General features: G+C 43.8%; 1 protein-coding gene across 22 annotated transcripts in view; it reads right to left on the bottom strand.

Annotated features, from left to right (window-relative positions):
• The window catches only part of SOX5 (SRY-box transcription factor 5), a 600,060-nt gene that overhangs the window by 151,880 nt on the left and 431,529 nt on the right, over positions 1–16,651 (bottom strand). For 20 of the 22 annotated variants that reach the window (XM_063395247.1, XM_063395244.1, XM_063395243.1 and 17 more), the window contains one exon: positions 4,289–4,375. The exons of the other annotated variants lie outside the window; for them this stretch is intronic. In XM_063395247.1, coding sequence (XP_063251317.1) covers positions 4,289–4,375 — 87 coding nt within the window. The remainder of the gene's footprint in view (positions 1–4,288; positions 4,376–16,651) is intronic. 22 annotated transcript variants of the gene reach the window in all.

Here is a 16,651-nt window from a genome sequence, read left to right as displayed (position 1 = left end):
AGCTGAGGATCAGGATTGGTAGGCTAATCTCGCTCCCAATTACATCCATCAATCTGTGGTTACTCCAGCACGGGCTCTGGAGTCACCTAGATTGAAGTGGATACAATGAAGAGCTGATTTTAACCTAACAACAATCCCTCTCACACTGAGTGCAGGAAACGCTTCACCTGAGTTGTTTACAAACTAACCTGCACAATAGGAAAGGTTTCTCAAACAACAACAAAAATATATCAGATTCAGACTTGCCCAGTCTTTCTTGAGAGATTTGGGCACAAACACTGTTAACAATACCTCCAACAGAAAACCAACTCAGAAGGACTGGAAACAAAAGTCTGTTTAACCTCTTGTTCCACACATCTATTCAAAATTAGCTCAGTGGGGAGCATATAAAATATGCATTATTACGTCTTGACAAGCTTCAGTGGAGAGATGGACAAGATTAGCAGCAGGGCTTTGTGCACTCCAAGGAAGTTTTAGGAAGAGTTCTCATCATGGTTAAAGCTGCCTCACTCCCCCCAGTGTGAGCAAGGCTGGACAGGATGCACCTGAGCACTGCTCCCGAGGCCCAGCACAGTGAAAGAAAAGCTTTGTGTTAATTTTATATATATAGGAATAATCAATAATATTAGGAAATAAATATATATTTTGGTACCTTTTCCTAGTAACACTGGAGGACAGCACCTACTTCCCTGCTGCAGTGCACAGCTAACAAGGCAGTTACACTGACAGCAAAAAAGGGGATGATTTTCCCTCCTGTAGATGATCAGTCTGAGACCTGAAGATCTCTCTGCTCCACTGGTTGCAATAAACTGCATTTTCCATGAATAATCCAGAGGCCTTTTGAGCCCTGGTTTTGAATATGATGGATATAAGAAAGTTTGAACAGGCTTTAACCAATTCAATACACAGTTTTAAAGCTTCACTTTAAAATACTTCAATTTAACAGCACATTTTGTGGGTTTTGCTGTACAGTGTTCTCGAGCAGAGTAAAAATTCCATGGATATCAAAACAGAATTTCTTAAGAAATCTCTAGTGCCAAACTTGTTACTTAGCCCCAGACTATCTCTCTGAACAAACACAGGTTACAACTCTACAGATATGAAAAGTTCTAGATTTTGCCCAATTATAAGAGTATTCCCTTGCAGTACCTTTTGGTCAAGCTGTGGAATAAAACAATAGGTTTCCTTTTCAATTAGTAACTGGATCTGTACAGATCCCTCTAATTGATCCTGAAGTTTGCAGCTGCCTCTCTGCAGACACTCAGTGATGGCTCCTCTGTTTTACAGGCACGCAGATGAAGAAAGGGGGGTTTAAAGTAGCAGCCAAAGGTAACAAAGCAACCAAGAGAAACATATGAATACAAAACATGGGAAGTCTGGTCACTTCCAACCACTCACTAATTTCCCCATCTTTAATAAAATATTACTGCTTTCTAACTTAAAAGAAATCACGCTAATAGAAAATAAAGTCTTCCTCTTCATCTCCCTTTCTTTTAATCTCTCCCAGAGAATAAAACTCAATGGTAATAACACCGACTTGGGCATTAACAATATGTAGCCTAGTGCTGAGACGTTCACACATGATGTACTAAAACTCCCCCAGACCTAATGAAAAACACAATGAAATTTTGAACAGTTAAATGGAAAAAACTGTTCAGTGCGTAAGACGGTTGGGCTGCACACCTCCTTGTGCTGTCCACGTTCCAGGGTGTATTAATAATAAGACACTATTGAAGTGGGGGTTTCCAAATATCACTACCAGAGAAACGAGGGGCGGAAAAAAACGCAGCTGCCAGGCCAAAGGCGGAGAAAGAAGTTAATTAAAAAATCACAACTGGAAAACTTCGTAACTATAGAATGACAAAATCGTTTTGTAGAGTAATACACGTGTGTTTGTACACGTGTGTGTGGGTATAGGGCAGCTCAACTTGCACACCTTTCCTGCTGCCTCACTAAATATAGCTGCAATACAGCTGAGCCATTGTTTGTTGGCTGCTCAGGGCTGATGGTGCCATGAAAACCACATTCCTGGGCACTAAATAATCAGCCTGCCTGACCCCCCAAGAATCTGTAAGTCAAATTCATTTACCCCCAGAGGGCAATGCTCTATTGTATCCTCCCTCCTTTCTAGCCACCTAGGAACAATGGACAATAATTGCAACTGTCACGGCAGTCAGTAGGAAAAATAAACCAGTGCCTGTTTTCACAGCTTACTGCCAAACTTGATCCAAACACCTAATAACCATGCCCCCAACCACAGAACCACAGTTGCACTAAAAAGCCTCAGATGTGAGGCTTTTGAACAGAGCTACAGAACAATAACTCGACTTGTGTTCAAAATATAAAGCTAAAAACCAAAAATTAAAGCAAAGAAAAGTCTTCTTTGAGGCTGTGCTGTTGCTCCCCATCCTTTCCCCCAGGCACGACTGAAAGGACTGTTGAATTTCTCTCGTGCTAGCATAGAGCTGGCTGCTGCTGCTGCTTTCAAGTTTAGCTTGTGAAAGGGAAAAAGTGGAGGGGAGAAAAAAGATTGCCCTCCAAAAGAACAAGATCACAGGCACTGGGAACAGACCACCTTCTCAGTGCACAGCACTCTTCAGAGCAGCTCTACAGAGTGCAAAGGCACTGGAGAATCACTGGGAGTCCTTCTGAAGGTTCCAGTGTGGCAAGAGTTAAAGAGGCTCCATGCAGAGTGCAGGGTCTGCTGAAATACATACCCAGAAGTGGGTATGAGAGATGTCTCCTCACGCTTTGTCCCTGAAACATCTTAAAGATCCATCAGTCCATGGCAAAGGATGATGTCATTTTGAAACAATGTGCATTTTAAAACCCAGCACTCCCAGGTAAGGCCAGTGGCTGCCCTTCCTCTTCATGACCTGTTGCTTTACACACATGGAGCACGAATGAAGAACCCAGGGTTTGGCCCTCTGTGGTAATCACCATCATCATCATCACCACAACAACAACAACATCTCAGCCTATTGGGGGCTGGAGCACTATATTGTGTTATAAAGCTATTCTACAAATGTAATGAACATATATTTTTGAATTACAGCCTCCCAGGGAGAAGCCTGGGGAAACAAGTGGCATATTTTCCTACTTGGGTAAGTCAGTGGAACAGCACAAACTGATGCTGGTGGCTTGTTGGTGACAGGCTGGAAGGCCCATATAATTAAAATAACACTTTCTTTGCATATGCACCAGCCCATTAACCCCTGAGAGCATGTTGAATTGTATGCTTTACTGAATGCTGCCAACCTCTTGTGCACACAGTCCTTAAACCTGTCAGGTTTGGGAGCCTGCCTGAGTGAGGATCTCTAGATCAGGGACAACATGAGTAAGTAAACATACCAAAAATAATGGAGAGAAACTAAATCCAGTTTATAAACACAAGAGAAGGGTTTCATTTTAATTTCATGCTACTTTCACATTTCCAAAACACCATTGGCTTGGATTTTGCTACTCCAGATGTACACTGATACAAATGGGAGAAGAATCAGAGTCACTGTTTCTTTTCAGAGTGATAATGGCTGCTCTGAAAACTTACAATTTTTGATGTTTGTATTTTGAGTGAGTTCCTCATCATAAGCACTGCAGAGGAATTATAAAAATATTAAATTACATGAAAACAAACAACCACAGGTTCCCTAAAATGACCTCAGATATATAAAATGGGAAAATATCTTGGCAAAGCAGAAACTACTGCTGCTGGAGAGTGGTCAAATATTGTCATTTTCCTTCTGGAGCAGGGCTTTAAGAGAACATGCTTTAGTGCACAGATGTTGTACGCTGTCTTTTAAAATCTGCACTGGCTAATTTCAGTACCTAGAGGTATCATTACACAAACTTTGCTCTTTTTATTTTTCCCTACATGCAAAAAAAAAAAAAGTAAAAAAAAAAAGAAGTAAAAAAAATCTACATCATCAAAATCTGTCCAAAAATAAACAAGGAATTCAGACGACCCTCGAATTTCAGGAACTGAGGTCTGCTATACTCTGATACCACATATGTCTGATACTGACTTATTTTTTTCCCAATCCAGCAATAGGATGTGCTCATTTATAACAGAGAACGATATATGCAACAAAAGCTTAATGTAAATTCATTCACTTAGGGCAATATACCATTTCATTGATTTATATTATCACAGATGGGAGTGCATACATTTCATTTAAACCCCAAATTACCACGTTTGAAGGGGAGGGGAAGAGGAGCAGACAAAGTTCCATAAAGCCAGTGGTATCTGTATATTCATTCTTAATTGCCTTTAGCAGAGAAACAGCATTACCTTTTATTTCTCCAAAGTTCCCTGATCCCATGGCAAGAAGCTTGTCTTTCCAGTCCTTTGATAGTAGCTTTTCAATACTGGGAGTTTCTGAGTGAAGGGGGGGAAAAAAAATGTAAGCAAATCAACATGACTGTCTCCACAATAGAACTCATTAAAAGTCTATCTGCTAAAAATAAGGCCAACCCTATTCTGGGCCCCAGTTCATAATGACTTCATCAACAAACTGATAAGAGGGGAGGGAAGAGAAAAAAAAAAACGAACAAAAAAGAAAAAAAACTGAATGTGTTTTGTCACCTGCTGTTTCAAAACCATTAGCTTTTTCCTCTAGTGGAACAAAGCTCCGGTAATTCTGTATTACAATGGGCACATATAAACCTGCAGTTCATTGTTTTTCAATTTGGTGAACAAGTTGCTGCCTATAATGGATGCCTGTCAGTTTCTGGGTGTTAGTCTGCAGTCAAAAAATAATTATGTTGATAAAATGCGGAGTAAAGAGAGAGAGAGAGAAAGAGAGAGAGAAGCAAAGAATTAGCTCCTAAATCTGCTACATGTAATTATATCCCTCTGAGTCTTTACAATTACATCCACTTTATAATGTGTGTTTAAACATCGTGTGGTGGTAAGCACACTGTGGAAAGATTTTCCGGTAACACACGCATTATAAATAATAATAAAAAGTTGGGTATGGAAAAAAGCTTTAAAAGACTGCAAAATCCAGAGGGAGAAAAGGCACTGCTTAGAATGGAAACCCATTATTTGCTCATTTCAGATTCTATCACTTCCTTTAAAAATAAAATAAAATAAAATATATTTGTTCAGTATTTTCAGGAAAAATGCAGTGAGGGTGTGGATGGGTCTGATATTTATGTCTGCAACTCTTGTGTTCTGACCTCTTTTTGTGTAGAATTTTAATGCATAAGTAAATATAAATGCTAATAAAATTCAGAGAACATTAAACTCAATTCCAAACAATGTAATTGTATATTCTTGTCAGCATTTAGATGGGTACACAATTACAATAGCTTTCAATCCCACGATTAGCACTGCATTCAGTTAGAAAATGGAGTGTACTAAAAGATAAGTGTCCCAGTATGTGCCATCTAAATAACAATACCCACACTTATTATCTGGATCTAAGACATATACTGCTATTCTCCACATTTGTGTTTATGTGTATTTGTATTTGTTCAGGCATTTGTTTACCCCCTACCAGGAGCATAAAGGGAGTACACGTTAACTTATCAAAGGGACCGTCTGGCCTAGAGACCATACAATTATTAGCAACTGGTTAACTTTCCCCACAGTAAAAACCATTACGAGCAACCTTCATTATCTCGTTTGGCTAATTCCCCCTCCTTTCCCCAGCTCGGAGCTCGGAGGCGCTGCGGTTCCCCGGGGCGGCTCTGCCGGCCGCGCTCTCCCGGGGCCGGGCGCCCTAAACCCGCTGCTGCCCGGGGAACCGCGGGCACGGGGATGCTCTCCGGCATCCCACATCCACCTCGCCCTCCGCTGGAAGGACACACAGACACCCGAGCCGGGCGCAGCCCCGCGCCCGCGCCTCGCCGGGAGAGCAGCGACAACTCTCGGATGGCACCGGAGCGCGCTCCGCTCCGTGACATCCCCGTTCGCCTTGCTGCGCCCCGATCTCCTCCTGCGCACCCGCTCGCTGCTCCCCGGGCTCGCCCGAGCGAGATTTCCCTGCTGGAACCTCCAGAACTTATCTGGAAACCTCTCTGAACCCCGGGGACGCGGGCGGGAGGAGCGGGCGCGCACAGCGCGGTCCGTGCCGGGCTGCTGAGCCCGAGGGCAGCTCCTGCTGAACTTGGTGCGTCCCCTCGGAGCACCCACCAAGCAAACCCATCTCCCTCAGCGGGAATGGGTCAGATAAACACTGCCCCTTCTCCGTGTTTCTTTATTTTTATTTTTTAATTATTATTCCTCTGCGCTTTTCTGAAAACTCCGGAGCAGCGTGTAAACAGGCCGGAGCAAATGCGGCATTTGCGGCGGAGAGCTGTCAGTCATGAGAAGCCAACAAACCTTTGCAAAGCAGGAATGCGGCAATAGGGATCCATTGTGAGCTGACAATGGGCTCCCGAGCCTCCAGGCACCAAAAGCAGCCCGCCTCACTTTTAAGCCCATTGTCAGCAAAGTCCACGACAAAGCTTTTCCCCCGCGGCTAGACAAAATATTCGCCGTGGTACGCCCGTGAAGAAACACAAGTCTTCTGTCTAACTTGTCGCCTTAAAGCTACAGTAGCCGCTGGCCGGGGCTGCCAGAGCCCTGCTGCGCCGGGCGCTGCTGCCGGCATCCCTGCCCGCCCGCATCCCTTGCCCACGGGCATCCCTGCTCGCCCGAATCCCTGCCCGCATCCCTTGCCCACCGGCATCCCTGGCCGCCGGCATCCCTGTCTGCCCGAATCCCTGCCTGCCCGAATCCCTGCCCGCATCCCTTGCCCACCGGCATCCCTGTCTGCCCGAATCCCTGCTCGCCCGCATCCCTTGCCCACCGGTATCCCTGTCTGCCTGAATCCCTGCCTGCCCGAATCCCTGCCCGCATCCCTTGCCCACCGGCATCCCTTGCCCACCGGCATCCCTGTCTGCCCGAATCCCTGTCTGCCCGAATCCCTGCCCTCCCGCATCCTCTGCACGCCCGAATCCCTCCCTGCCCGCATATCCCTTGCCCACGGGCATCCCTGCCCGCCTGCATCCCTGCTCGCCTCCCGCCTGCCCCCGCAGCCGCTCGGGGAGGGGCGCCGGGCCCGTCCCGGTGTCCCTTTCCCGGCGGGAGCTGGAGCAGCCCCGAGTGCCCGCGTTCCCCCCCGGCACAGCCGAGCCCTCCGCCGGCGCCGGGAGAGCCGCGGACAAACGAGGGGGGAGCGATGAAGGCGGTGGACGGCCATGTATCAATGACTGAATTTCTGCGAGAACGGCAAAAGATCGCAGTAGGAAATCATGATTAGAGATGTGAAAGGCCAAATGGCAAAATCCCAATAGTAACTATGCATCTGTTCATTAATGTGTGAATATGAGTAATATGAAAATTTAACACAATTATAAGCCCCCTCAGCAATCCTGATGGCATAAAATAGATTGTGGTGATCTAATCAGTGCTTCCCCTGTTGAAATACTATACGTTAACTATTCGAAATATTATTATATAGATTTTTTTTCCTTTAAAAACCCCCAAGCAATCATATTAAATTGATGTCCTAACTTAGTCTCAAACCTCTCTCGATCTGAACTGCCATTTATACGTAAGACACTTCAACACAATTTTGACACAGAACCAGTGAATAATCGTCCTCCTGCTAATACTTAAAAAGAACTTTAATTCCAAAAGACAATAGCTTCCCCACCCCTATAGCTTTATGGAGCCAAAGAGCTAGATTAGATTACAGCTTGTTTAATTCTATTATATACCATGTTAACATATTGTACTTACATAAAACATGCTATTCATATACTCAGCCTATCACATTTCAGTAACTGCTTGTGAAATACCTTATGCACCATATCTTGGAAAGAAACATTTATTATGTCATTTATGTACCCCATTAAAAAAAGATTTGAAATTTACACATCTTAAATAAAAATAACTGTTTAAAAGGTTACGACAGTAGAGGTTCTATGAATTACACAGAAACAAAGTCATCCTTTGTTCAGCTTTTTTTAGACTTCATTGGGAAGATGATCCTCTCAAATTAAGAGAAGAAATAAACACTCTCTTATTTGAAAGGCAGGCATTCTCTGGATTCATTGGAAAGTCAGTAAAACTTTTAATGCTTGCACATATAATGTGCAGCTTGAAACTGGGAAAGGAGGCCTGCACCAGGAACCGCAATTCCTGGTCCCTACTCCAACCATTCCTCTCCTCCTGGACTCCCCAAAACCGTGTTTTCTACATGCAAAATCTGAGCTATATTGTGACAGATTTTGGATGTGCATCAGGACAGCTATGTATTACATTGATCTGTATTTCCAAAAAGCTACATGTGTTGTTCTGAGTATGGTGATGATTAGTAATGCCTCCTAATTGCACCTTCGAGAAGAACCCAGAATTACCCCCCTTCCTTCTCCCAAGCCCACCTGAGCTCACAATCCCTCCCATTACCTATTTTCACTGTAGGTCCCATGGCACACAGTAAGCCAATCCCAAGCCACAGTACAGTATGGATATGTCTACAAGACTTGTTCACAGGTTGTGTGTGAACAGTAATTCATTGATGTTTAGGAAACATTTTTGCTCCAGACACACTATGAGAAGTGTTACATGTTGTTGCAGGAGAGGATTACAGATAGGGCACCAAAGAGAAGGATTGAGATGGAAATAAGAACAGAAATCACTAACTAAACACTGGCCGAGAGGCGCCTGACTGAATCAACAGAGATACAAATTAACCCACAGAAATGATTTCTGCTGTCTCTATTCGACGCATTTATCAGTCATTAGCTCTTCCTAGAGATATTTATGGCACATTTTGTTTTCCTTCTCTCACCCCTGCCTCCGTAGCCTGCATATGCTTCCCCACACTGCCGTGCCCACTGGAGAATGCCTCTGCCTGTGCCAGCAGCTCCCCGGCGCCCCCGGCCCCGCCACCCTCCCTCTGTGCCAAGCACCATCCACACTGACTCCCTCATCCACAACAAGGAGTCTTGGAGGCTGATGCCAGCAGCCAGCAATTCTCAGGCAGGCCTTCAGCACATGGAACGAGACCACTTTTCCTTGGAGCTGTCAGAGTCCCGCGTTTGCTGCTCTGATCTGCATCTGTACATGCACTGAATTGCCCTTACACTACTGGAAAGCAAATCATCTCAGTAAATTAACATTAAATGGCTTTTTAATCTCATTTTTGGTATGCTAACAAGCATGTCACTGTCCCTCCACTCCTGCATTTGATATTTAAATATAGCTTCATTGGCTTATTTGCTTAACAGCCCTAAAGTTTTCACACTGGGAAAGCAGAGGTTTGTTTCCAGGAAATGGACAAGGCTACAAAGCCATAGAAAGAGGCACAGCTTTTATCATTGTCTGCCTGACTTCTATTGAATTTAGTCTATGTCTTGAAGTTGATTTTTTTCCACCACTGTAGCTCCCCTTTGGGAGTGGACCTAATCCTGCTCTGAGTTCAGTGGCAGCACAGAGGCACGTGTACCTGGACCTGCCTCGGCAGCCTTCCAAGAGCACAGTCCCCCAGCACAGCATTCCCTTCAGGCCTAGCCTCTCCAGTGGCTCTTTTCAATCCATGCTCCAGGGTCACAGTCCTAGAAATCCACTTACACAAGCTTAGAACGGTGTTCGGTGCCAAATCTCTATTACCTCTCTCTGCTCCTGCTGATTATTTACTGAAAGCAAACTTGGGTCTCATGCAGCTGCCTGCTTCCAGAGAAAGGCACACAGTTCCAACACGCTGTCACAAGGTAAAGAACAGGAGCTCTCCACATGCCCAGAGGAGCCATATTTGAAGAAGAAATGGGAGATAAAGCTCTGATGTTATAAAGAGACAACCATGATCAAAGCGTAGGAGGCTGATGTATGTTGACTACAAGAGGAAAAATGTGAGCCCTGGAGCCTCCCACTTGCTTGGTGTTGGATGTCCAAGGATGGGTGCCCTCCCAAGGAGATGCCCAAAGGGTTCCCTCCTCTATAACTACAGTAAACAGATCTTGCCCTGGGCTGAGAGAGAGATACTTCTTAGAAAAAAGTGAAAGAAAGACATTTGGCCTTGGCAAGGATGATGACATGAAGTGTAGCAAGAACAGAGAGAAGCCAAGAGTTGCTCAATGCCCAGCCAGACCACCAAGCATTTCCTGCCAACGTGTTATTCCTAGAGGAAGGAGTATTTGGTCAGCACAAATTATCATGGATGAACTTCAACGCTGCCTGATACACCTTCCACTTCTGGCAAGCATCTTCCTTTGTATTAAGAAAGCACTGGCAAACACTGAGCTGGCACCCATTATTCACCTTTTTCTTCTGCTGTGGTCATAAATACGTTCCACCTGTCAGTCACAGTTCCACTCAATGTTCCTACAACCCTCAGCTACCAACATGTCACTCCACTGGCACTCTGTTCACGTACCACAACAAACCTTCTCTGGTCTGAATCAGGAAACAAGATTAAGGGCAGATTTCCACTCTTAAAAAAGCAGCAGAACATGTAGATAGAAATAATTTCTCTTTTTATGTCCCCATTTTTCATTAAGAAGCTCTCACCTACACAAAATCAAAAACAATTTTCATAGCAAGGAAAATAAAGCAACTATTATGAAGAAATGGTTGGTATCAGCAGGTTACATAGACATGCAGCATCTGCATACACATATGGTTCTCCATCAACAGAATCATGCTTTTAGGGAACTACTTGCAGCTAGGCAAGACACTATGAATCATGAGCAGGCACAACACAGAATGTATTTAAATTTGGAAATCAAAGACCACAAAACATACATTTTTCTCTTGCCTTCCAGGAAGTACTGCAATTTTTCACCAGTCTAAAAGCAGTTGAAACTTTTGGAGCAGACACTGGGAAACACCTCTATAAATGTAAATATTGCTCAAATGTAGGACATGGTTGCTCAGGCATGATAAGCTAAAATGTGGCGCTGAGTACATTTCTACCTGGGGCTTCTCTGACTGGACAGAAAGTGGTGTTGGGTTCTGTGGGTTTGGGGGTTTTTTATTTTTATACACAAAATGTTTTTTAGTCTTTGGGCACAAACTCACAGAGCTGAACCAAACATTCAAGTTACAATATTAGGAAGCTGTGGCCAAGGCATCACAGTACAGCTCTTACTGCACCACTCCATCACAACCACTGTGCAGAAAACAGCTGGGCTACATATGTCCATGGGCAGCTTCCAAGCCTAGTGAAAAGCCCCCTTCTCTGGCAGAGATAACCAGCCCTCCTGCTCGTGGAATCCCCAGTCCCATCCCGGCCACATGTTAGCTCACACAGCTTTTCACTTCAGAGGACAAAACCAACTTCTGTAAGCACAGATGACCGTAGCCACCCGAGGTGCACAATGACATCAGGTCACCATTGCATTCCTGTTGCACATCGTGCCTAATTTTGTGTATGCTCAAAAACACAACGCTTGTTTTCAAGTTGTTTGCTCTCTTTGAAATACCCATCATACTGCTTCCATGAAGTATATGCTGTATGAATGATAAGACATTTTTGTTAGTCATTTCTGGCAAAAGAGCACTGCATTTTGTGTTTAAAGAAGTAATTCACGCAGCCAGGAAAGGTTCCATAGCACCATAAATAAATTATTTAAGATTTTAATATCCAAATCAATAAGCTGTGAATGCCACCTGAAACGTGATTCCACTCTACCTGCAAACATACAATGCAATCATTTACACAACTGCTCACCAATGCCTAGTGCCAGTCTCACAAGTTACCTAAAAACACAGGGATGTTTATTAGGAAGACAAGGTTAGAATAGCCTTCAGATACACTTAACCACCAATTGTTGAACTAATTATCCCTTTGGATGTAAACAAGGAGCCTGCAAATCACAGCACAAGGCAGGAACACATGGCCAGGCAGGACAGGGGAAGAGCAGAGGGATTTCTTAAGGTGGATTTGAGGCCAAACCCAGCATCTCAATCAATGACACCTTCAGAAACAGCCAGGCAGCTCTGAAATTTTTACAGTCCCCATCACCTGAATGCTCTGGCAGTTGCTCCATTACCTGTGTGCTTTTCAGGCTGTTTCACCCCTAAGGAGCAGTGTCACACCCCACACAGGGGATGTCACACCAGTCCCCCAGCCTCCCAGCAGATGTTCATCTGGGGGTTACACAGGCCACAGCCAAGATTTTCTCAGCTTCCATCCTCCACTGGTACACAGCCTCAGGACAGAGCCTGCTTCCAGAGTGTCAAAAATTCAGGTATTTGTCAAAGTCTCTCGGTCAAACACTCTTCTGGACTGACAACAAGATGTCCACAAAGACCTTCTGAGACCTGAATACCTGAGAAAACTACCACATTCCTGAGCCGGGGAAGAAGCCTGCTTTCCTGCTCTCACCTGGAACAGGGAATTCCAGCTCTTTCTCTGTTATCTCGAACATGCTAACTTGTAGAGTATATACTCCCTTGCCTTAACTAAGTGACAACAGACCCCATCAAGGCTACAAAGTGTATGTTATAATAACCCTCCAGAGCACATTACATTGTAAGCTGCTCTATGATAATCGCCACCCCTTCCACTGCTGAGGGCATGGAAATCACATTTGTGTGCCAGCAGCTGGTGTGTGCTCCACTCACACCTCCATCAGTCTGGCCTTCCACATCAAGCCTGCAGCCACTGCTGGTTGTGATGCCTTAAGTTTCAGCTTTCATGTTTTTCAGATTCTGTGCTGCCTAGGGGTGCAGTTCTGAGCCTCATGTTAAGTGCTGGTGAGCTCTCTTTGCAGAGTGGGGAGACAAAACAAATCCTTTCCTGCTGAAGACCAAGGAAAATGAGTACAACTTTCAGGCCCAAAAGCACAAACAACAGTGGACTGAAGAGAGAAACAAGAAGGATGAGACCTCACAACCTGAGGCTGTGGTTGGACAATTAAACCCCAATATTCAAACGGACCAAAACTTATAAAAGTGTGAGACCTCGTGACCATTCCGTGACCATTTTGGGTCCACCTTGGGTGTAGCCCTGGTAGGGCTTTTGTCCTGCCCAAGGTGTATCCTAAAGGCCTTTCAATAATTATCTACTTTATTCTCTAGCTCTGTCCAGTCTCTGTTCCAGGTCAGCCTTCCCAAGGCATCAGTTGCCTCTGATTTACATGGCTGTCCTGCATTACTCACAGGACAACCCTGAATTATTCTGAAAAAACACCCGGAACAGTGTAGTTTGTAGTCTCTGCTCAATTACCCTCCATTTAAATATCTGTCCTTAAAATACACAGTGGGATATGGCTGGTCCAAGAATTGATGCCCTTTCCCATTTCCACAGCAGAGCAATGGTGTCCCCCAGAGAAGAGCTCTGTGAATGGGACAGGATGTCATGGAAAGGACAACACACCTTTTGTCACTGAAATTTGTTGGGTTTCGGTGCCTTGGGTCCCCAGAGGCATTCAGGAGCACAAATCCCATTCTGGAAAGGAATTAGGGTCTGGCTGTCTTTGGAGGTCCAGGCCAGGGAGTTGGCCCAAAGAATAAATTCTGCCAAATGAGGCGTTTCACTGGCACAAGTGTTGCTGGAATGTCTTTTTCAGCACACACAATATTTAGCATGATTCCAGCTCCCCACTAGCACTGTCTTCTTCACCCCTAATTAAATTAACATGCAAGAATGGAGTAAGTTTTTGAACCTTATCAAACTCAGAATAAAACAAAAGTTAAATTTTTAAAAGTGCCCAGTACTTTTGTGATGTACAAAAAATAAATACATGAAACAGAGCAACTCGCTTTCAAACACCTGAGCAGCAACCCCTTCCTTTTTAATTGAAGTTCCACCAGTAGGAATCCTTATGAAAAGAAGAGTAACAGTGAAATAAAAAAACCCTCTCCTACACATGAAAAAAAGAAAGAATTCTGTCTTATTCTGTGTTCTTCAGCTTTCTAATGCCCCTTTAATTCCTGGCATCTCTAAATGAAAGAAGGAATTGATTTTCTCAGGAGTGGTCCACCCAGCAAAAAAAACGTGTGTCAGACGACAGAAGAAGGTAGTATTCTGAGCTTTACTGAAATTCTGAAACCACAAAGATATTTTAATATTTCCAGAGACTATTTCAAGAGTAACAGCAAAAAACCAGAGACATCTAGAATTAAATAACATTAAATTTCACTTCAGTTTTGTTTTTCTGTCTCAGTTGGACAGAGATACTCCACCAGAACACATATTCCCTTGACATACAGTTTGGTATTAGTGCTACCAACAGAGCTGGTTTCTAATTAAAGGGCCATAATATCTTGTTAATATTAACAGTGGGCCATGTTTTTGGTCTGCTAATATTTTACATCTTTAGCACATCCTTGGTAAGTAAGAGGGATTTAAAAAGGCATTCAATGAGATGACTACACACTAACTTTTTATAGGTATTGACACATCATTAGGGATGTCCTAGGGAGATTCCACGGTTTATCCTTTGACCAAAAAAGATATGTCACTGTATATGATCTGTCACTTTCTCAAACAGACCCTTAAATAAAGCCCCAAGAGCCCCCAAAAGTATGTAATCTAAATAACCATAAAACAAAAACTGAGAGCTACAGTGTTTGGCTAGAATTTCAGGGAAATCCTTGCAAAGCTCAACCACTCCACTTCTGAAATCCCAAATTCAACAGCAACAATGCAACCCTTCAGGTATAGTTACTACAGCATCCTTACCTGAAAACCTCAGAGCAACTTACTTAAAAATAGGAAAAAAAAATCGAGTCCCGAAGTGCTGGTAATTTTCCTCCAAATGAAAAAGGCGAGGATTGTGTGTGATGAAGCTGAGGAGACAATTTTCTAAATAGCCCATCTTTCAGCCCTGGCCACTGCCATCACCTCCCACCACCAAAAACCAGGGAGCTCTGGCCTCGGGAGGATGGGCTGCCAAGGGAGCTGCTGATCCCTGGGGCTCCTCACCTCCCGGCCTTCCTTACATGTCCTGACAAAGACTCTTACTTGGAACGCAACACAGCAATAAAAAGAAATAAAAAGGGTGAAAAAGGAAGCGAAACAAAGCTGCAACTTCCACTTATGGAGTCCTGCTTGGTGTTTGGGGTTGCTGTGGGTCAGCTATCACTGCTTTGGGGGGCAGACCTGCCCAGTCCCCCTATGCCCACCCCGCAGAGCATCAGCGTGGGGAGCTGGCAGGGGCACAGCCCTGCTTCCCAATGGAAGCCAGGAAATATCCTGCTGCAGCTGTGCTTGCTACTGGCATAATCATCAGCTTCCACCCTCCTCCCCCACCCTGCTTTTCCCTTTTTTTTTTTGACAGCTGTCTTCCTATCTTCCCAACAGGTGCTATTAGGCCCTGAACAATGGCGAAGGCTTTTAAGCCACTGCTGTTGACAAGTGAAAGGGAACAACAAATGGCTCAGTAGTGCTCTTCTCCCAGGGTCACTCAACCAATGGTAATAGTTATTATTTTTATTTATTAGCTCTGTGGCACTGTCCTCCATTGTACCTCCTCCAACCTCCCCTTTCCGTGACAGCAAGGAGCTTTTTAACTTTTAATAAAAATGGGCGAGCGCTTAGCTCCTGAGCTGGCTCTTTCTGCAAAGTGCACAGCTAATGAATGTTGTCCATTTATATCTGGATAATTTATGATGTCAGCGGAGCGGAGGTGGGGAGGGCTGGATCCAGATATGGCCATTACTCACTCTGCCAAGAGTGACAACCAGAGCAAGGGGAAGTGGAACTTGGACAGAACCAAGAGGTTCTCTCACCCTCTATTTGGGGCTTTTTTTTCCCAGCATTTATTTATCTTTATCATCTTTATTATACCCCTCTTTTGAGGTCCATGCAATTTCTTTTCCCTTCTTAGCATTTTGCTGACTGACTGCATTACAATCCTCTTCGGAGAACAATGGCAGGTGGAAGGAAAGTTAATTTTCCCTTAAATGAAAATGACTGCACCCATTTAAACAATGCGCTCATAAGTTTGCTGCCAGGAGAAAAAAATTGTGCCAAAATGTTTTGTGATCCTAATGCATTTCTGATCCACATATATTTACTAGATGAGGTTACTCAAGAAATGGTATGCAACAGATAAACCCTGTCAAATGCAAGCCCTGGGTTGTCACTGACCTGGCAAACCAGGTAAATATGAAGGAAAATCAGGCAATTCCATGTCCAAACCAAACCAATAAACCAGCAAGTGACCTAGAAGCAAATACACTTGAAAGTTGAAAATGTAAAGCTAAAAACCATCAAAATATTGACATACTGTGGAACTGGAGTTTAACTTGGTTTAGAGTCATGTGTTCTCTATCTAACTGAGGTAATAGTATGTACATCTTTTGAAAATCTGGACCTATTTATTCAAATTATAAGTTGCCACAATTGTGTAGTGAAAGGGCCACAGACATCAGATAGTAGATGTACTTCCTAGAGAAAATGTGTACTATTATAATTTGAACCTAATGATAACACTGAAAGAACCAGAAAACACTCATCTGGGATGTTAATAAAACAATATGTCTTATATATTCCTTAATAAATTAAAGGAATTTTAAAAATTGAAAACAGAAAACTGAAAAGGATATCCCCCTGAAACAACAAAAAAAAATACACACAATAGGCCCAGATTTCTATTCTTTTTCAAAATATGACCACCTATTTTACCACTGGATGTGAGAATTAAAGCACATGCGCCTGATGCTAAACAACTGCACATCCTGAATTCCTCTTGCACAACATATGTGAAC

Source organism: Prinia subflava, chromosome 4 (assembly GCF_021018805.1).
Source record: "Prinia subflava isolate CZ2003 ecotype Zambia chromosome 4, Cam_Psub_1.2, whole genome shotgun sequence".
Classification (NCBI taxonomy): Eukaryota; Metazoa; Chordata; class Aves; order Passeriformes; family Cisticolidae; genus Prinia; species Prinia subflava.
The sequence above is the reverse complement of the archived record's forward strand: the minus strand, read 5'-3'. Positions and strand labels throughout refer to the sequence as shown.